The 19,447-nt window shown below is 61.2% G+C and overlaps 3 protein-coding genes across 4 annotated transcripts; 2 read left to right on the top strand and 1 right to left on the bottom strand.

Annotated features, from left to right (window-relative positions):
* Positions 1 to 839: 839 nt before the first annotated feature.
* LOC309598314 (chloride channel protein ClC-Kb-like) lies at positions 840 to 5,593 on the bottom strand (the record flags this gene model as incomplete). The annotated part of the gene is made up of 19 exons (XM_082328758.1): positions 840 to 904; positions 1,017 to 1,103; positions 1,232 to 1,315; positions 1,396 to 1,487; positions 1,562 to 1,695; positions 1,782 to 1,995; positions 2,086 to 2,196; positions 2,643 to 2,712; positions 2,823 to 2,999; positions 3,086 to 3,170; positions 3,824 to 3,925; positions 4,015 to 4,099; positions 4,222 to 4,347; positions 4,420 to 4,498; positions 4,616 to 4,693; positions 4,808 to 4,947; positions 5,042 to 5,170; positions 5,277 to 5,405; positions 5,494 to 5,593. The coding sequence occupies 19 exons, from the start codon at positions 5,591 to 5,593 to the stop codon at positions 866 to 868; spliced, it is 2,061 nt and encodes a 686-aa protein (XP_082184884.1). The 3' UTR covers positions 840 to 865.
* A 427-nt stretch (positions 5,594 to 6,020) lies between these two features.
* On the top strand, positions 6,021 to 7,495 carry HSPB7 (heat shock protein family B (small) member 7). The gene is given in 4 exon segments (XM_082328759.1): positions 6,021 to 6,290; positions 6,436 to 6,569; positions 6,969 to 6,999; positions 7,002 to 7,495. Coding segments are annotated over 4 exon segments (444 nt in total). The 5' UTR covers positions 6,021 to 6,163; the 3' UTR covers positions 7,154 to 7,495.
* A 1,644-nt stretch (positions 7,496 to 9,139) lies between these two features.
* ZBTB17 (zinc finger and BTB domain containing 17) lies at positions 9,140 to 19,447 on the top strand. Of its 2 annotated transcripts, XM_082328807.1 has the most exons (17): positions 9,140 to 9,268; positions 10,634 to 10,732; positions 11,209 to 11,326; positions 13,671 to 13,877; positions 14,046 to 14,234; positions 14,486 to 14,650; positions 14,783 to 14,911; positions 15,351 to 15,589; positions 15,684 to 15,826; positions 16,282 to 16,582; positions 16,690 to 16,777; positions 17,255 to 17,371; positions 17,475 to 17,595; positions 17,725 to 17,855; positions 17,938 to 18,153; positions 18,869 to 18,958; positions 19,050 to 19,447. In XM_082328807.1, exons 2-17 carry the CDS (start codon positions 10,727 to 10,729, stop codon positions 19,334 to 19,336), a joined length of 2,547 nt encoding a protein of 848 aa, XP_082184933.1. In that variant the 5' UTR covers positions 9,140 to 9,268; positions 10,634 to 10,726; the 3' UTR covers positions 19,337 to 19,447. The 2 variants fall into 2 exon arrangements, with proteins under 2 accessions (XP_082184933.1, XP_082184934.1); XM_082328808.1 differs by lacking the exon at positions 18,869 to 18,958.

The raw sequence follows: 19,447 nt of genomic DNA on the forward strand, positions 1-19,447 counted from the left end.
CGGGGTGGGGGGGAGACCCCGGATTTGGGTGCGCGGTGGCACCCGGCGACGCCTTATCTCTGTTTGCCTACAGCGGGGCCGGATAAGGGCGATGGGGAAACTGAGGCACGGGGCCTTTGGGGTGCCGCCAACCGCTGCCGCCCCGGTGCCTGGCTTGGTTTTGGTGAAACTCCTGCCCTAATCCCGAGGGGAGCGGGACGACGGCCAGCACCCACCCCAGCACCCGTCCCACCGCCCGCCCCGTTTTTGGGGTGTCTCCCTGGCGCTGACCCCGCTTCACCTCTCCTCCGGCTGAGCCCGGGCATGCCCGCCTCGCCCAACCTGCCCCACCGCGTTCAATTACCCCGGCGGGCTTAATTGCGGCTTCGTTAGTGCCCGCCGCGCCCTCCGCTCCCCCCGAAAACACTGCACCCGAGCTTGGGGTGGCCCCAAAGGTGAGGGGGGGTCAGCCCCCCCTTTTCCTCCAGGATCCTGGGGTCGCAAAACACGCACCACCCTTATTAATTGCAATAATTAAGGATAATTATGCACCAATAATGGGAGGGGGAGTGCTGAGACTGGGGCGCTTCGGTGCATGTCCTGGGGCTGGGTGGAATTTTGGGGTGATTTGGGGGGGGTTGAGCGCTGCTGTGTGACCTCCCCCCCCCCCCAAATGAACCCCATGGGGCTGGAGGAGGAGGAGGAGGAAGAGGAAGCATTAATGCATCGATGTCTTTAATGCACGAGGACGCTCTGCCGCAGACCCCGCACCCGGGCACCTGGGTTCCCCCCGGGGGGGACCCACATCACCCGGGGGGGGGGGGGTCAGGACCCCCCCTCTTTCCATGGGTGACATCCCTGGGGAGGGAGGGGTCCCCAAAAGTCATCACTTGGGGTTGGCGAGCTCTTGGATCGCTCTCCGCAGCTGCAAGGGGACAGAGGAGGTGAGTTGGGGTCCTGTCCCCCCCCTTGTCCCCCCCGCCTTGTCACCCCCCTTGTCCCCCCCCCTTGTCACCTCCCTTGTCCCCCCCCCTCACCTCCACCCGGCTGACGGCTCCCACCAGCTCCCCGAAGCGGGTGACGAAGATGCGCTGCAGCTTCAGCAGCTCAAAGAGGTGATGGGCCTTGGGGAGGTGACAACGGGGGCGCGTGGGGACAAAGCCACCCCCGCCACGTCCCCTCGCTGTGACACGGAGTTGGGGGGGGGCTTTGGTGGCTCCCAGCCCCATCAGGATGTGTTCCCCCCCCAAACCTGGTGCAGGGAGGTCCATGGCGAGAGCTGGAGCATGACGGGCTCGATGGCACAGCTGTCCCCAAGTGTCCCCGTGGTGGCCAGCTTGGGGAAGGTGACATGTTAATTTTTGGGTGGAAAAACAACTTTTTTGGGTGCAGTGGGGTGCTCACTCCCCCATTTACCTTGTCCCCCGGGGGTGCCTGGGGGTGCTGGTGACTCTGGAGGAAGGCGACCAGCTGGGCTCTGCTGACGGTGCCCACCAGCGTGGGTGACCCTGGAGGACGGGGACAAGCCCGGTGACGTCCCCCCCCCGGTGCGGTGACCCCCTCCCCACACCCCACACCCCACCTGCGCTCTCCACCACGGGGTATTCGGCATCGGCGGAGGCATCCAAGGCCACCAGCACCTCCTCGAAGCCACCACCCTTGGCCAAGGCCACCACCCGGCGCTCCATGAACTCCTCCACCACCACTTGGTAGGACCTGGTGAGCCATAAAACCCCCAAATTTCCATCGTTTTGTAGCAAATCACCCCAAAATATGGATTTTTTGGGGGGGGGGAGGCTTACGCCATGTGCCGGCTGCGGATGGGGGGCAAGTAGGGCAGCTTCTTGACGATGATGGTGCCATCGTAGAAGGATGGTTGATGCTTCTGGGTGATGGCGTTGGCCACCAGCACGGCCAGGATGACGGGGAGGACGTGGCCCAGGTGACCGGTGGCCTCACAGACCAGTAAAGCCGTGGAGATGGCGTGAGTCACCGAGCCTGAAAAGGCGGCCGCGCCTGTCATGGAGAATCGGGGAGGGGGGGGTCAGCGTACGGGTGGTGGGTGTCCCCCCCCCATGGGTGTCCCCCCCATCCCCACCGACTCACCGGCCAGGGCGTAGCCGGCGGGGATGACGGGGCGCGGGTCCCCCTCCGAACGCAGGCCCCCCGGGAAGAGCAGGGCCACCGTCTCCCCCAGCAAGCGCCCGATGGCGGCTCCTAAAATTGGGGGGGGGGGGGGGGGGCGGGGGGAAGGTGGGGAGACCCCAGCAGCCCTCCCCCCAAACGGTGCAGCTGGACGTGACCCCCCCCCTCCTGCAGGCCCCCTGGGGCTGGATACAACCCCTGTACCCCCCCTAGACTGGCTGTCCCCTCCCCAGGGCTGGCTGTCCCCCCTGTCCCCCCGAGCAGGGCTCGCTGTCCCCCCTGTCCCCCCCCAGGCCTCGCTGTCCCCCCCCAGTAGGGCCGGCTGCCCTCCCTGTCCCCGCCCAGGGCTCGCTGTCCCCTCTGTCCCCCCCAGCAGGGCTGGTTGCCCCCCCCCAGGGCTCACTGTCCCCCCTGTCCCCACCAAGTCAAGCTGGTTGCCCCCCCCCTCAGGGCTGGTTGCCCCCCCCCAAGGCTGGTTGCCCCCTCCTTGGTCCAGGCCAGCAGACACTCAGACTCACCAAAGATGAAGATGGGCATGAAGTAGCCAGCGGGCAAGGGCAGGGTGGTGGCCAGGATCAGCATCCAGAACTGGGGGGGGCGGGGGGGGGCAGAGTCCAGCCAAAAAGGGGGGTGTCATCCCCATGGGGACATCATCTCTTTCAGGGGGGACACAAAGGGACTGGGGGGGGCATGGCTACCTTCATCAGCAGGAAGAAGGCCAAGGTGCCGAAGATGGTGGCGGAGGGGTGGCACCACTCCTGCCAGAGCCCCCGAGGGTCCACGCCGGAGCCGTCGGCCACCGAGGAGGCGTTGGGGACCAGCGCGCCCCAAGTGCGGTTGTCAAAGAGAGAGGTGAGATACTCCTTCATGGTGAGCTGGGAGGACAGACAGACGGACACCCTGAGCACCCGCTGGGCCGTGTTGGGGTGCCCTGGGGAGCCCTGTGTCCCCCCCAACTCACCCTGGAGGCCATCAGCTGCCCCAGCCCCGGCGGGAAGGTGATGGAGGCGAGGAGCAGCACCACCAGCACCGTGTAGACCGGCTTGCTGGGGGGGAGAGGCAGGGCTGGGGGCGCGGGGACAGACGGACAGACAGGGTGGGGTGGACCTAGGGATGCCTAGGGTGCGTGGGGGGACATACAGATGCCCAGGGTGCACGGGGTGGACACACGGATCCCAGGGTGCACGGGGTGGAGGTGCAGGGTGCATGGAGTGGACATACGGACAGGCAGGGCGCATGGGGTGGACACACGGACAACTAAGGTGCACGGGTTGGATGCGCAGGCTGCGCGGCACGGACGCACAGACACGCAGGGTGCATGGAGTGGGTGCACGGACACGCGCACGGTGCCTGGGGTGCACGCGCATGGTGCGTGGCATAGACGCACAGGCACGCAGGGTGCATGGGGTTGATGCACAGGGTGCATAGGGTGGACACACGGACACCCAGGGTGCACGGGGCAGACAAACGGACACCCAGGGTGCATGGGATGGAGGCGCAGGGTGAGCAGGGTGCATGGGGGGGGACACACGGACATGCACGGTGGACGTGCAGGCTGCACGGCACGGACGCATGGACGCGCAGGGTGTGGGAGGGGGGGATAGGCAGGCTGCAGAGGATGGACACACGGACATGCAGGCTGCACGACACGGACGCACAGACACGCAGGGTGGCAGACAGACAGACGCCCAGTACAGACTCAGTGGCCAGCAGCTTGGCTGTGAGCCGGTTCTCCTTGACGGCCGCCAGCAGCCAGCGCTGGCAGAAGAGGTAGGCACAGCCCACAAGCCCGCAGATGGCCCTGCGGAGGAGAGGGCAGGGGTACAGGCAGGGGTACAGGCAGGGGTACAGGCAGGGTACAGGCAGGGGTACAGGAAGGACCTTCCTTACCCCAAAATTGCAAAAAAGAAGGTCTCCAGGAGGTCGAAGGGGAAATCAATCTTGAGGTCGCTCTTAAAAACAGCAGCAATGGTTTCTGGGGGGGGCGGGTAGAGGAATGAGTGCGTGGTTTTGGGGGAGGGCACCCCAAAAATGCTATGCCCCCCCTCCGGGGGGGTAGAGGGGAAGGGGGGCCACATCCTGCCCGCCCTGCCTTGCCTTGGTCGCTGTTGAAGACGGCGAGGAGGCGAAACATGAAGGCGCCGCAGGTCGCGGCGAAGAAGCCCCGCCAGTAATCCCGCACGGCGAAGTGGGAGGACATCACCTCGATGCTGAAAAGCACCCCTGGAAAAACGGGGGGGGGGTTAGGGGGGGCTTTGGGGGTCCCCAGGGTGGGATTGGCAGGGGGGTCCTCACCGCTGATGGGCGCCCCAAAAACCGTGGCCACCCCGACGGCTTGCGCTGCCACCAGCATCTCGTTCTGCTTGAACTTGTTCTGCGGGGAGGGGGCTTAGCTGTAACCCCGATTTTTGGGGGGGTAAAATAAAATCCCCCCTAATTTTTTGGGGGGGGGAATCCCCTCCCTTAATTTTTTGGGGGGCGGCATCCCCACCTCGTACTCCCTCGTAACCGAGGTCCGCATCTTCCCCAGATACACGGCGGCCATGGCGGAGAGGTGGACGAAGGGACCCTGGGTGCCGAGGGAGGGGGGGCGCGGCGCTGAGCGTCCCCCCACCACCACCGCCCTGGCGCTGACCGAAACCGGCGGCGATGCCGGGAGCCGGGGCAGGGGGGGATCCCTCACCACTTTGCCGAGGAAAACAGTGCTGCCGCACGCCAGGGTGCAGGTCAACCCCACCGCCTTGGCTCCGAAATTCTGGATGGCCAGGTAGTCCTCCAGCACCACGCCCGTCAGGATGGTCTTCAGCTCCGGGATGCCGGAGCCTGGAGGAGGGGGGAGTGTCTGAATTTTAGGGGTCCCCCCCCTGCTACTGGGGGGTTTTGGGGAGCTGGGGAGGTCGGGGTGCAGCTGGCTCACCTCCCGAGTGCGGGGTGATGCTTTGGGAGAAGCCGGTGGAGAAGGCCGCCAGCGCCGTGGGGTACATGGTCCACGAGAGGTACTTGAGCACCAAGATGTCACCGACCTCCCGGTAAAGCCACCGGTGAGCTGGAAAAGAAGCCTCGGGAGGGGAGAAGCCCCCCCAAACCCCCTCCCCATCCTTGGTGAACCCCCAAACACGGGGTGAAGCCCCCCAGGGGAGCCCCTCGTTTACCCTCGTAGAGCCTGGAGACCAGGAGGTCCATCGTGAAGCTGATGGTGGCCATCAGGATCCCCAGGATGAAGAGGAAATACCAATCCTCCCCGACGCGGAAAAGCTGCTGCTTCACCTTCTCCAGGCACCCTGCAGGGGGGGGGAAACGGGGTGATGACCCCCCCAAAAAACACCCCCCCACACCCAAGATCCCCCCCGCCTTGGGTGGGAGTCTCACCTCGGAGCCTCCTCCGGGCTTTGGGGCAGGGTCTCCAGCTCTGCTCCGACACCAGCACCCTCTCCTCCTCCCGCCGCCCCCCGGGGACAGGAGGCTCCATCCCAGGGATGTTTTGGGGGACAGGACGACCCCCCCCCCCCCCTCCTCTTTTTTCGGCCACCCCCTCACCAGTCCTCCCACCTCAGCCTCCGCCGCTGGACTGAGTTTGCAAACGAGCTCATTAAAAACGACCTTGACGAAGCCAACGGACCCGCTCGGGCCGGAACGAGCCGGGTTCCCCCCCCCCCCCCCCCCCGCCACCTCCAAGCTTCCAATCCTCAAATACAACCCAGGGCAGGGAGTATTTAATAAGTATTTTAATTAATTATCATTATTATTCCTTAATAATAGGCAGGAACGCCGGCATCACATTCCACGGCGCTGGGGGGGGGGATGGAGAGGGGAAAAATTTCCACCGTCTCAGGCGCAAGACCTAAATTTAGCCCGTTTTACGAGAGGTCTGGCAGGCGGCCGGGAGCCTTAACGAGGCTTTAAAAAGCTCGTCAAGCCGCCCCCCCCGCGAAATAACCGGTCCCGCTTCGCCTTCGCCGGGAGGAGGACGAGGAAGGGGGCTTCGCTCTTCCTCCCCGGCGGGAGCTGGGGTTCAGAGGTGGTGGGGGGACGCGGTGGAATGAACGTGAAATCCTCGGCTGCTTTCCGCTCGGAGCGCAGCTTTCACCGGTCGGCGTCGCCCGCCGGCACCATGGAGCTTTTTGGGAGCTTCGTCCGGCCCCGCGGCGAGACCTTGGGGTTCCCAGGTGAGTTTTGGGGGGGGATCACCCCATTTTTAGGGCTGGGACATCCTTGTCCCAGAGGGTTTGGGCAAGAGTTGGAGCCGTGGGAGAGGCGTTTTGGGGGGGACCCCCCACCGAACTGCGGCTGTGACACCCCGCTCTCCGGCAGCTCGGCCCGGCAACACCGGCACGGTGAAGACCCTGGGCAACACCTATCAGTTCACGGTGGACGTCAGCGACTTCGCCCCCGAGGACATCATCGTCACCACCTCCAACAACCAGATCGAGGTGCACGCCGAGAAGGTGGGTGCTCCCTCCCTTCCCCGCTCACCCCCAAAGCGGGGAGGACCCCAAAATCCTCAACCGGGGACCCCCCAACTCCCTCACGGCTCCGGCCATAGCCTCGATGGGGCTTCATTCACCATTTCCTCATCTTTTCGCCCCATATTTCGTAGGACCGAAGCCCACAAGACCTAACAAACTCATGCCCCGTAATCACCCCTCTCCGGGGGGGTGGGAACGGACAAAAGCACCTTTGTCCCCCCCAGCTGCCACCCGCATCCCGCCCATCCCCGCAGGGAGATAAATATTAACACCACACACAAGGCGTGACCGCCAGCCTCACCCAAGGCAGGGAACAACGCGTCCCTGTCCCGCCTGCACCCCAAAATTGCCCGTTTTCACCCACTTTTTTCCCCCCAGCTGGCCGCGGACGGCACCGTCATGAACACCTTCACCACAAATGTCAGCTGCCCGAAGATGTGGACCCCACGTCGGTGTCGTCCTCGCTGGGGGACGACGGCACGTTGACCATCCGGGCGCAACGACAGCCCGCCAAGCACGCCGACCACGTCCAGCAAACCTTCCGGACTGAGATCAAGATCTGAGGGGTCGGGGGGGGTCTCTTTCCCCCATCCCCTGCCCCCTCGTTAATTATTTGGGTAATTCGGGAAGGAGGTGGGACGTGGGGTAGGGGATGGGAACGCTCCCCCCCGCGGGGTCAGACCTGTGCCGAGGGGCCAGCATGGAGAGACGCATCCCGTCACCCACCGGAGAAACTCCGGAGGGAAGTCGCGGCTCCGGCAGTTTTTAGGTGGTGAGGGTTGATGGGGAAGATCCGGCATGCCGAGAGCCCTGCCAGGAGCGAGGAGTGAGGTTCCCTTCCCCGACCCTCCGCCGGAGCTTGTCTCTGTATATACAGGTTGTGATAAATTATTGAGAACGCCTGACTGCTGCCTCCTCAGTTTTTTAATGCTTTCTTGATGTTTTTCCCCCAAAAGGGCTGTGGTTCAGCCCCAGGGGGTGTCTCAGTAAGGGGTACCATGAGCAATTCCTCCTTCCCTGATAAAAAATGTGGGTGAGGAGCCGCCCCGGCTCCCCTCTGCGCCTGTGGCCCCGTTATTTCCAGCCCGGGGTGACTCATTTCTTCCCCGCCGCTCTATTTCTGAGCCATTCCCTCAGCTGTTCGGCGCTGGCCCACCTGGAAGGTCACCAAATCCTCCTCCCCTCGCCCACCGGCACCCATCGCCCTTGGGGAAGCCCCGGGCAGCGGCGTGAGCCGGGACGATGGTCCCAGCCTGGCTGCCAACCCAAGGGCTTGTTTTTGGGGGCCCAAATGCTCCCCCAAATCCCCCCCGAGGGCCCAGCTCCATCTCCAGTGTGTACAAACAACAGCGAGGCGTCCGTTCAGGGCGAGCGGCTGTTTATAGCTACCACACACCGCCCGGCTCGTGTTGCTGCTCCAGCTCCGAGGTCAGCTCGTCCCCGTTTGTCCCCTAACGACTCGTGACTTGCATTAACACACCTGCAGCGTCGGGGACACACACAAACGCGCGGCTCTTCCATCGTCTCCTCCGGTCGGTCACTCAGGGGACTCCCCACCGCAAGATGCTATGAGGAAAAATGTTTAAAAGTTATTCAAAAAGCTCTTAACGGCTACAAAAGCCCCCAGCACAGCTTAGGAAATTGGAGCCACGGAGGCGAAGAGCAGAGGCGATGCCCTGTCCTTGATCCTCCGCGATGGGATGTGTCTGCTCTGCCCCAAAATGCCACCCCTGGGTGCCCGGGGCACCCCCGCACCCCGGGAGCCCCCCGCCGCGGTCACAGATTGCCATCTAGTGGTGACAGGCTGCTGAGTGGCCCTCACCCATAGAGCTCCAGCGAAAAAAGGAAGGAAAAAACCTCCTTTTTCTCCCCAAAGCCGGCTGGTTTTGCACGGGGAAGACTTCCGAGGCAAGGAGCGGGCGAAGGGACAGCTCAGAGCCCCAGCGCCGAGCAAACCCCGCAGCAGCTTGGCCCCGCTGTGGGTTCATTTTTGGCAGGCAGGCCGGGAAATGCGGCCTTAGGGAGAAACAGGCTGACAGGAATAGGAGTATTGTGTTTTTGGGGCTGCCTGCTCTCAGCCTGCTGCCTGCACCTGCCCGAACTCACTGGTACCTCGCAACGCGCGGCAGTAAGCGGCTGGCTGAGGGGGTTTGCCCGTGCAGAGGCTCCGCTTCAGGCAACACGTACAGCTTTTGGCCCGTGCTGACCTCCCGGGACCACAGCAGGGCCCGGTCCCTGTGGAGACACTCGGCCGCCATCATGGCGGCGGCCCAACGCCTCAGCCTGCTGGTGATCCTAGGGGTTTGGGCAACCTTGGGTGGGGGAACCAAAGCCTGAGGGCAATACGGCGTGGCGGAACGGGGCCCTTTGCCCCTCAGGGAGCCGCAGGGCCAGCCCCGGGGCCAACCGGCCCCTCGCCGCTCCGCCCGCCGCCCTCGCACTGCCATGGCGGCGGCCCTCAGGCGAGGGGACGGAAGCGGCGGGCGGTGCCACGTGACCGGCCTCACCGCCCCGACTGCGCATGCGCAGTCCCCGCCCCGCCCCGGCGCCGTCGGTGGGCGGAGAGGGGCGACGCCGCTTCCGCCCGGCGCTAAGATGGCGGCGCCCTTTGTCTGGTCCGTGTCACGGTGAGCGCCGCGGGCGGCGATGTGAGGCCCCCGCCGGGCCCGGCATGGCAGGTAGCGGCGGGGGGGACCGGGGGAGGCTGCGGGGAGCCCGGGGAGGGGCCGGAGGGCCTGAGGAAGGGGATTTGGGGGGGGTACGGGGGCTGTGAGGGGAAGGGGGCTGCGGCCCAGCTCGCTGCCTGGGGAGGCCCCCCTCAAAAGGAGCCGCTTTAGGGGGACGCCCCGGTGTGCGACCGCCGGTTTTCTGACGGGAGGCTGCGTGGGGGTCCCCCCAGCCCCCTAGCACCCCGGGGGGGCCGTGGCAGCTCTTTCCCCCCGGATTTGTGCCCCCCGCCCCGAGCGGCCCCTCCTCAGGCGGCTGCCGGGCCCTGTGCTGAGGCCCAGGCCGCTGTCGTGAGGGGAACGGGGGCTGCTGGGGTCCTTGCCAGCCCCCCCGGACCACGGTGCCTGCGTCTGCCGTGGGAGACGTGTCCCCCCACGGAGCTGTGGGGTGATTCGGGGCAAGGTCAGGAGCGAAGCCCTGTCTCCCCACGCGTGGGGCAGCCACCGTCCCCGCGGGACGCAGCCAGACGTCTGCGGAGGACACAGCCCTGACAGCCAACGCGGGGCGAGACGAGTCCCCTGACATCGCACGAGCTGTCTGTCTGCGCGTCAAGGACGTTGCTAGCAGAAGAGCAGAGAAAACTTCAAAGCATCATGCAGCAGCTCCAGTTAAAAAGGGTTTTTTTCCCTCATCTTCTGGCATCTCTTTTGGTGTGATGACAGCCCATACCGGCTGTACGTGCCCTCTGCGGGCGTCGCTTTCTGGGTGCGGGTGATGCGTTCCATGGACAAGCCACGTTTCTTTAATTGTATTTCTGCATCAGAAGCTTCTGCCGAAATTTCAGAGATCAGGCAGCGTTCCAAAGGCAGGTTTATTGCAAGAAAACGAAGGTTTCATAGTTCATTGTCTGTGCGCTGCAGAAACGGGCAGTTTTCACGGCAGAACTCGAGGTCTGGCGATGCCTCGGCAGCCCGGCTGGCTCCCTGCCTGCTGCAGCCCAGGGCTCCGGTTACCTGCGGGCAGCCCTGCCTGCACAGCCACATCAGGAGCTGCACAAGCGTATCCATGGGCCTGAAAACTAAATAACCCAGGGGTCTGCAGGGTGTCTGTTCGCTGGGGGGTCCAGAATCATCTCTCTCCTCGTGTCTTTCTCCTTTTAGTTCCTTTTCACTGTGTTTTTTTCCTGCCTGTCGTCACTTGTGATTATTTTCTCCCCTCCTTACAGCTGAATGTCAGCTTGCCTTCCGGTTTTGCTGCTGACCACAAACTCCAGAGCCCTTCTCTATTTCATAAGCTGTATTATTAGCACATCTGTACCTTGAATATTCCGGTCAGATCAGCTCTTAACTTTATTTTTTTAACTTAAAATGTTGCAGAATCAGTTACTGGAAATGAGGACAGACTCCTCTTCGCAGAGACTGAAAGGATTAGGGCTGCTTTGTTCCCCGAGCTGACACACGAGAAGGGAGATGACGGTAGGCAGAAAGTAAACCCCCTCTTCCTTTTTATCTTCTCAGGCTGGATGGTGACAGCGTTGAAAGGCGACATTTAAACCACTATTTTTTTCTAATTTATCGAGGCTTTGGGGTTTTTTTAACTAGGTAGGCGCTCAGGTGGCAGGTACAGGGAGAGCTTAATGTTGTTAATAAGCAAGAGAGCTTAATGGAGCTCACGTGGGAAGCTCCCTGGGACTGTTGCTGCTGTATTTATCTCTGCAAGTGTGTGCAGCGGGCGTGGGTGTTCTCATAACGAAGCTTTTCTGTGATTAATCGGGTAATGAGAGACTCGACAGCCACATCGGGGAGAGGTCGGGAGGGGAAACGGCGTTCCCGTGCCTCTGACAAGGTGAAATCGGGGGGTGCCCAGTCCTGGGTTTGGTGACGTTGGACCTTGGTGCCTTCGACACGCGAGGTTTGGGTTTTAAAACAGCTTTTTATCCCATTTCTCCCAGGATGGCTGCGTAGAGACTGACTTGAGCACCGGGAAGGGGGAAAACTCTGGAGGAGAGCCGCAACCGTCTCACCCACAGCCTCTGTCCTCTGGATACCTCCACTCCTCGCAGCGCAGGGGTGAGGCTGGGCACCAGTCGTGGCTTATCTTTGTTTTTCAGATGAGGAGCTCTGACACACATCCTCAGACAGCGCTGCAACCTTAAATAGCCGACAGCGATGGGTTTGCGCTAACAGGAGATAATTTATTTAGCAGTCGGGTGGACCAGCAGTGCCTGAGTTGGCATTTGCCCTCCCTGGATCCATCCCCGGATCCATCCCCGTTTTGGCAGTTCCCATTCGGTTGGGAAAGGAGCTGGATCTCTGCAGCGGAGCCACGAACTGGCCCTGCCTGAGCAGTGGCAAGGAACCAGGGTGGTGTTTTGGGTGCACCGTGGTTTTCTTGATCCAGAGATTTGGGATTTTTAAGGCTTGGAGTCAGGGATTTTAGTGTACAAAGGTGATCTCAGCTGCTGGGGGACGTTGGGTGCTGGGTTCGGGCATGAGGGCGATACGCAGCTCATCCCAACCTCTGCCCCGCTGCGCTCGCATGCTCTGACGAAGCTGTAACGTGACGTTGCGGAGGAAACCACAGAAAAGATGAAGTTTTTTGGGAGGAGTTGAGTTTCTTGGGATTTTGGTTCCTTCGCAAAGCTCGGGTGCGAAGCTGAGGCGAGTCCAATCAGGGAGCGATAAAAATCATCATTCAGATGCAAAACGCCTCCTACAAATTACCAAAAATAGCCTTTTAGTGCATCAAACCGTTGTGATTTCTCAGGTCGTGCTGTGCAGAGATTTCCAAGCACGGAAGGCAGCGTTGTTTGTCTGCTGGGAAAATCCTCCCCTTTTTTCCCAGCACTTCCTTTGCAGACCCTACAGGGTCATGCATATGCGGGGGTTTAGACAGATTTTGATACAAATACTGATTTTTCTGGCTGTTGAGGGATGTATTTTGGGACAGGCTGTAGGTGTTTGGTTAAAAAATACCCCGTGTTTTGGAGAGCTTGGGGAAAAGTTGCGGTGGGTTATTAATTGCAAAGACAAACAGCGTCTTTTGGGAGTGAAACTTTCTCCATGTGTGATCCGATGCTGTCGGAGGTCTCTGGGCTTCTCATCCCCGCCGGGAATGGTTTTGGAAGCCGAATCAATCCTTGGATGGAAGATCTTTCACCGAGCGCATTGCTAGCACCCGTTGCAGACAGGAGGAGGCTCCCTCTGCCCGCGGTGCTCGCCTGCGGCGCGCTTGTGCACGCTGGAATGGATCCGGAGGAAGGGACACGCTCATGGCTACCTGGAAGCGACCTGGTTTTGTGGATCCAAACCTTTCCCCAACCTGAGACTCCCCATGTTGTTTTTAAGAGCTGGTAAAGTGGAAAAGCAACTGCTGTGGGCTGGAAATCTTCAGAGAGCCGCCGAGCGTCGGCTTAGCATCAAAACCGAGACTTTCCCTGGCCATAACCTTGCTTCTTCCAGCAGTCAGAACGTCAGGGGCTTCCTGGCCTGGCAGGTTGAACAAATAACTGCGGATAGTCCCTGCTTGGTTTCTCTTCCCTCCTTGCTCATCGCTTGCTGGGCAAGCAATCCTTTCGGCCCGTGGAAGAATCATTTTCTGAAAACAAAGCTGAGTGAAAACCCTTCATTCTCTACTCTGCACCCTGCAGGCGCAGCCCAGGAGAAAACCCAATGCGTGGCAGCGGATCAAGCTCGCGGCGCCTCTCAGCCTTTGCCGACGAGGACCTTGTTAAAAATGGGCTTTTGCAGTGTTTCCAGGCGTTTTCTGCCAAAGTCATGCTTTGAACAGGGAGAACTCCCTCAAAACACACGATAAAAAAATTTAAATCCCTCAGTATCGTGACGCGAGTGCCTAAAATGAGCAGGAGCGTGAAAATTTTGATGCAGATTTTTGATTTTTTTTCTTGGCAGTGCTGGGTTAACAGTTGGACTTGATGATCTTAAAGGTCTTTGCCAACCTAAATGTTTCTATGACTCTATGAACGCTTCCCGTGCTGTGCCCTCGGCAGGAGTGGTGGCACCGCCTGCTCGCTGAAGGGACACGTTTGCAGAGGCAGCAGGGTTCCTGCTCGCAGCTTGGGCCGGATGAAGAGCAATAAATGCATTTTAAATGCTGTTAGGATAGGAAAAAAATATACTGACTGTGCAATCAACTCCTCTGCAGGTGTTGTGCCTGTTATAGGAGAGGTTTTGGGGTTGTATTTGGTGGGGGAGGCAGGTGGCCACAGCGAGGAGCTGAAATTAGGCTTTTTGGGCCATGTTTGTTAACGAACGGGGTGGTCAGGTTGTGGTTGATCCGTGGCTTTGTGATCTGTCCTGTTTCGTGGCCCTTTCTGACGTGGTGTCGGGGTTTCAGCACCCGTCTCACCCCTCTCCCGGGTCTTTTCTTTTTTTTTTTTTTTTCTCCCCGCAGCCATGGATTTCCCCCAGCACAGCAAGCAAGTCCTGGAACAGCTGAACCAGCAGCGGCAGCTGGGTTTGCTGTGCGACTGCACCTTCGTGGTGGACGGCATCGACTTCAAGGCCCACAAAGCCGTGCTGGCGGCCTGCAGCGAGTATTTCAGGATGCTCTTTGTCGACCAGAAGGACGTGGTGCACCTCGACATCAGCAACGCGGCAGGTAGGCAGAGGGTTATCTGATATCCCTCTGTGCCGCTTAAACGAAGCGGTTTGGTGCCCGGGGTCCGAGGGAGGCTCTTCAGCCTGTTATTTTGTGCGCTTTGGACTTTTCAAAATTGTATGGCCGAGAGGTAAGAACTTATTTCTGGTTGCATCGCCTCCCTTGCAGGCCTGGGCCAGGTTTTGGAGTTCATGTACACGGCTAAGCTAAGCCTAAACCCCGACAACGTGGAAGACGTGCTGGCCGTGGCGGGTTTCCTCCAAATGCAGGAGATCGTTAGCGCTTGCAATGCTCTCAAGTCCCTCGCTGCGCCGGCAGAAAGCCCCGCCAAGAGCCAGCAGCCCCCCGCCGGGATCGGTACGTAGCCTCCTCGCTTCCCCTCATCCTGGGAGACTGGGAATTGCCCCGCGAAGCGGCTGAGCCCACGACCTGGGTACATCTGGTGTGCAAGAGCGTCGGGATGAGGTTTGATCCCCTTGTGAGCCACCAGCAGTGGAAGAACTGATGCTTCCTTGAATCTTTATGGGATTTGGGAATCCTTCTAGCAGCCATCGGGGTGCCCCTGCGCAGGCAGCAAAAGCTGGAGTGCTTTGCCTCTTCCCTCGCAGGGGCTGACAAGGCGACTGTCGAGGACAAGAGGTCGACTGCAGAACCACTGGGTCATCTTGACAAAATAAAACCCGTTCCTCCCGACCCGGAGGGGAAGGAAGAGACGCCCGTAGCCACGGCAGCGCAGCCTGAGGCGCAGACGGAGCAGCTGGGTGGCCAAGAAGGTGAGCCACCAAGGGATGACACCCAAACCCCCCCTTGTCACTCCCCCCAGCACACCCTGTCCTGCTGCCAGGCTCCGCTGCGTGGAGCCTGATGTCTCCTCAGGCGTGCCCGAGACACTCTGTTGCTTCTAGGGGCAGATGTTGCCATCCAAGAGGGCCCCAACGCCGAATTTCCCAGCCACCCGCAGCCGGCGGAGAGCATGGTCAGCAGCAGCAGCCCCGCGGCGAAGGGCAGCATCTCTCCGGGCGCCGAAACGGGAGGTGTGTTGTGAGCGAAGGCGGTGGCGGGGACTTTGCTGCCTGCCCGTTCCCTTCAGCAGGGCAAGCGTCGAACCCTTGTTTTCCATGCAATTAATTTTGTTAGCATGAGTTCTGCTGTGCAAGTACTGTCTCCTGCGAGTTGCAGAGCCCGCAGGAGCGGTTGTCCGTGGGGCAGAGCTAGGAGAGATTGGGAAGTGCTCCTCTGCCTGCGCAGGCTTTTGGATTTTAGGCCTAATTACCTGTAAATCCAAACTGACTCCAGGCAGAGGTCTCGGCGCCTGTGTGGCATGATGGAGTACCAGGATTTCCCTGGGTACGGTAGGCCAGGTCTAATCCCCATCGCCCTAAGCCCAGGCTTAGAGTTAGGAAATACAGGTGGGTTTTGCATTTCTGCTGCTGCTCCCAACCGCTAGCGTCCCCGTTTCCTAAATGCCTGCAGAGATGGAGCTGGAAGGGAAGGAGGAAGAGGGGGAGATGACGGCAGAGGACGAAGAGGAGGCCAAAATCCCCGAGGAAGAGCAGCCCCGGTTAGAAAATGGAGAAAACGCCGAAGATAATGAATCGGGAAGCACCGACTCTGGGCAGGAGAACTTGGGTGAAACCCGTCTGCTGCGTTCGGGTACTTACAGCGACAGGACCGAGTCGAAAGCCTACGGCTCCGTCACGCACAAGTGCGAGGTGAGGCCGGCTGCGGCCCCGAGCGGCGTCTCCAGTCCCTTGGGGACACCGGGCGTCACCGGCCGCGCCTGCGCCTGTCTCTCTCCGTCCCTAGGACTGCGGGAAGGAGTTCACCCACACCGGTAACTTCAAGCGGCACATCCGTATCCACACCGGCGAGAAACCCTTCTCCTGCAGGGAGTGTAACAAAGCCTTCTCCGACCCGGCTGCATGCAAAGCCCATGAGAAGACGCACAGGTACGGCAACGCCGGGGACCGAGCGGTGCCACCGGGTGGAGGAAGGCTTGTGACGATGCCGGTGGCTGGCTGAGGGCGTGAGGGTTTGAGGAAGAGGTCGGTACAGCAGCCAACGCCGCTCTGCCTCTCGCATGGGTCTGGAGGAGTCGGCGCTGCAGGGTTGGAAACTCCCAGCAGCTCATTTGGATGGCGCCAGCCACGCAAAGGTGCCGGCAGCACCGAAAAAACGCGGCTTTTGCTGCAAAAAATCGAATCCTTGCGAAATGCGTCAGCGTGGTGGGCTGGTCCCGGAGGAGATTTATCTTTCCGCCCCTGTCCTTCCATTTTGCGTTGCTTCAAGGCATCCTGTGGGATCCGGGTGGGTCCGGCTGGGGTGGTGGAGCTCGGGTCAGGGCGGCGAGAGCTCGGCACGCCGGTGCTTCCCCCCCGGCATGACGGCCCCGTCTCCTCCACAGCCCGTTGAAGCCCTACGGCTGCGAGGAGTGCGGGAAGAGCTACCGCCTCATCAGCCTGCTGAACCTCCACAAGAAACGGCACACGGGGGAGGCCAAATACCGCTGCGACGACTGCGGCAAGCTCTTCACCACCTCTGGCAACCTCAAACGGCACCAGCTGGTCCACAGCGGGGAGAAACCGTACCAGTGCGACTACTGCGGGCGCTCCTTCTCTGACCCCACCTCTAAAATGCGGCACCTGGAGACCCACGACACCGACAAGGAGCACAAGTGTCCCCACTGCGACAAGAAATTCAACCAGGTGAATTGGGTGGGGGGGAAAAGCCAGACCCACGGGGGTTTGGGTCCCTCCGGAGGGAGATGAGGGTGGTGTTGGGGGGTTCTCTGCATCCCTCTCTCTGTCCCCAGGTGGGGAACTTGAAGGCTCACTTGAAGATTCACATCGCGGACGGGCCTCTGAAGTGTCGGGAGTGCGGCAAACAGTTCACCACTTCAGGTAGCCCGGGGTTGGTAGGTGGTGAGGTCCGAGCGACGGAGGTGTGGCTGGCCCAGGGGGAAACAGGACCTGCTCGGGGGGGGATGGGAGCCGCAGGAGGGGTTTCATCCTGGGCACGGGAGGGTTTAAACCTCTCGCTGTGGTTGTGCTGCATAAATTTCTGGCGTCCCCCATGGGATCACACCCCGGGGATGCTCCTGGAGGAGCCCTTGATCCAGCTTTTGGGATGGAGACATCTCCTCCCATTTCCCCAAACCTCTGCAGTGCTGGAGGGGTCTGGGCAAGCCTGATGGAGTCTCTCCATCCCCTCAAAACTGGTCTCCACAACCGTGTTGTTGCCTGATCCTCAGCTCCAGGCTGGTCCCCGCTCCGTAAACAGCGATGGGCTTTCCCGATGGAGCTACCGGGGCGCTGGGAAGGAGGGGGGGACGGTGCTGGTGTCCCCGTGCCCCCCGGCTGAGCCTCCTCTGCTCTCAGGCAACCTGAAACGGCACCTCCGCATCCACAGCGGGGAGAAACCCTACGTCTGCGTCCACTGCCAGCGCCAATTCGCCGACCCCGGGGCGCTGCAGCGACACGTCCGCATCCACACCGGTAGGGACACAGCTCTGCCGCCCCTCCTTTTCCCCAAGGAATTTTGGGGGAGCCTCGTGCATCCCCGTGGTGTTGATCCCCCCCAACCTCTTGTCTCCCCCAGGAGAGAAGCCGTGCCAGTGCTTGATCTGCGGGAAAGCCTTCACCCAAGCGAGCTCCCTCATCGCCCACGTGCGCCAGCACACCGGGGAGAAGCCCTACGTCTGCGAACGCTGCGGCAAGAGGTGAGGGTTCACCCCGTGAATTTTGGGGGGCAACTCCACCCACCCACCCTCCACCGCCGGGTGGAGGTGCCAGGGTGCCATCGTTGGGGACGGGGATCGTGGTGACCACCCTGGTTTCCCCCCCCCCAGATTCGTGCAATCGAGCCAACTGGCCAACCACATCCGTCACCACGATAATATCCGACCCCACAAATGCACCGTCTGCAACAAAGCCTTCGTCAACGTAGGCGATCTCTCCAAACACATCATTATCCACACCGGTGGGTGCCCCGACAACCCCCCAAATTGTCAACCAACCCCCCAAATCGTCAACCACCCTTAAATTTCTCATCTCGCCCCCAGGGGAGAAGCCATTTTTGTGTGACAAATGCGGCCGGGGCTTCAACCGGGTGGACAACCTGCGTTCCCACGTGAAGACGGTGCACCAAGGCAAGGCGGGCATCAAAATCCTCGAGCCAGAGGAAGGCAATGAGGTCAACATCGTCACGGTGGCTTCTGATGATATGGTGACGCTGGCCACTGAGGCGCTGGCCGCCACTGCTGTCACACAGCTCACGGGTGAGTTGGGGGTCCCAGAGCCATCCCAAAAGCGAGGTTTAACCATGAGGTGCAGCTTAGGGATTCCAAGAGCTGTCCTAAAGGTGAGGTTTATCCTTGGGGTGCAGCTTAGGGAGTCCTAGAGCTGTCCCAAAAGCGAGGTTTAACCATGAGGTGTGGCTTAGGGATTCCAAGAGCTGTCCCAAAAGCGAGGTTTATCCTTGGGGTGCAGCTTAGGGATTCCAGAAGCTGTCCTAAAGGTGAGGTTTATCCATGGGGTGCAGCTTGGGGGTCCCAGAGCCATCCCAAAAGCGAGGCTTATCCATGAGGTGCAGCTTAGGGATTCCAAGAGTTGTCCCAAAAGCAAGGCTTATCCATGAGGTGCAGCTTGGGGGTCCCAGAGCCGTCCCAAAAGCGAGGTTTAACCATGAGGTGCAGCTTAGGCATTCCAAGAGCCATCCCAAAAGCGAGGCCTATCCATGGGGTGCAGCTTGGGGGTCCCAGAGCCATCCCAAAAGCGAGGTTTATCCTTGGGGTGCGGCTTAGGCATTCCCAGAGCCGTCCCAAAGGCCCGTGGAGGTTTTCCCGTGGGCCGCAGCAGCTGTGGCCGGGAACCATCACAGTGTGGCTGGAGCCCCCTCCTGAAGGCCGTGACGCGCAAAACCCCGCGCCCCGCTCCAGCGGGGGTCCCTCCCCGCGCCCCCTCCCCATCGGCTCCCCCCCTCTCCCTCCGCAGTGGTCCCCGTAGCGGCCGCGGTGACGGCGGATGAGACCGAAGCACTTAAAGCCGAGATCACCAAAGCGGTGAAACAAGTGCAAGAAGCAGGTGAGGCGGGGACGGGGAAGGCGGGGAAGCGGCCGGCTCCTGCCCCGCCACCCCCCCACCCCAGGCTCCCCCCCCTTTTTTCCCCTCGCAGACCCCAACACCCAAATCCTCTACGCCTGCGATTCCTGCGGGGAAAAATTCCTGGATGCCACCAGCCTGGCGCAGCACGTCCGCATCCACACGGCCCAAGCCCTCGTCATGTTCCAGGCCGACACGGACTTTTACCAGCAATACGGAACCGCCGCCGCTTGGCAAACGGAGCAGGTCATTCCCGCCGGAGAACTGCTCTTCCGAACCCGCGACGGTCCCCCCGACCCCCCCGCCGCCCCCCTGGCCCCCGCGCCCCCAGCGGGGGAGGCTCAGCCGCCCCCCGAGTGACTCCCCCTCGCCTTTATTTAAAAGACAGCTGCTTGGAAATGGTGTAAAAAGTGTATTTCTGGAAGGAGAGAGATGGAATAAATTGCAATATTTTCTAACGAGTGATGCTGG

The sequence above is a fragment of the Platalea leucorodia genome (genome assembly GCF_965183815.1).
Source record: "Platalea leucorodia genome assembly, chromosome: 17".
Classification (NCBI taxonomy): Eukaryota; Metazoa; Chordata; class Aves; order Pelecaniformes; family Threskiornithidae; genus Platalea; species Platalea leucorodia.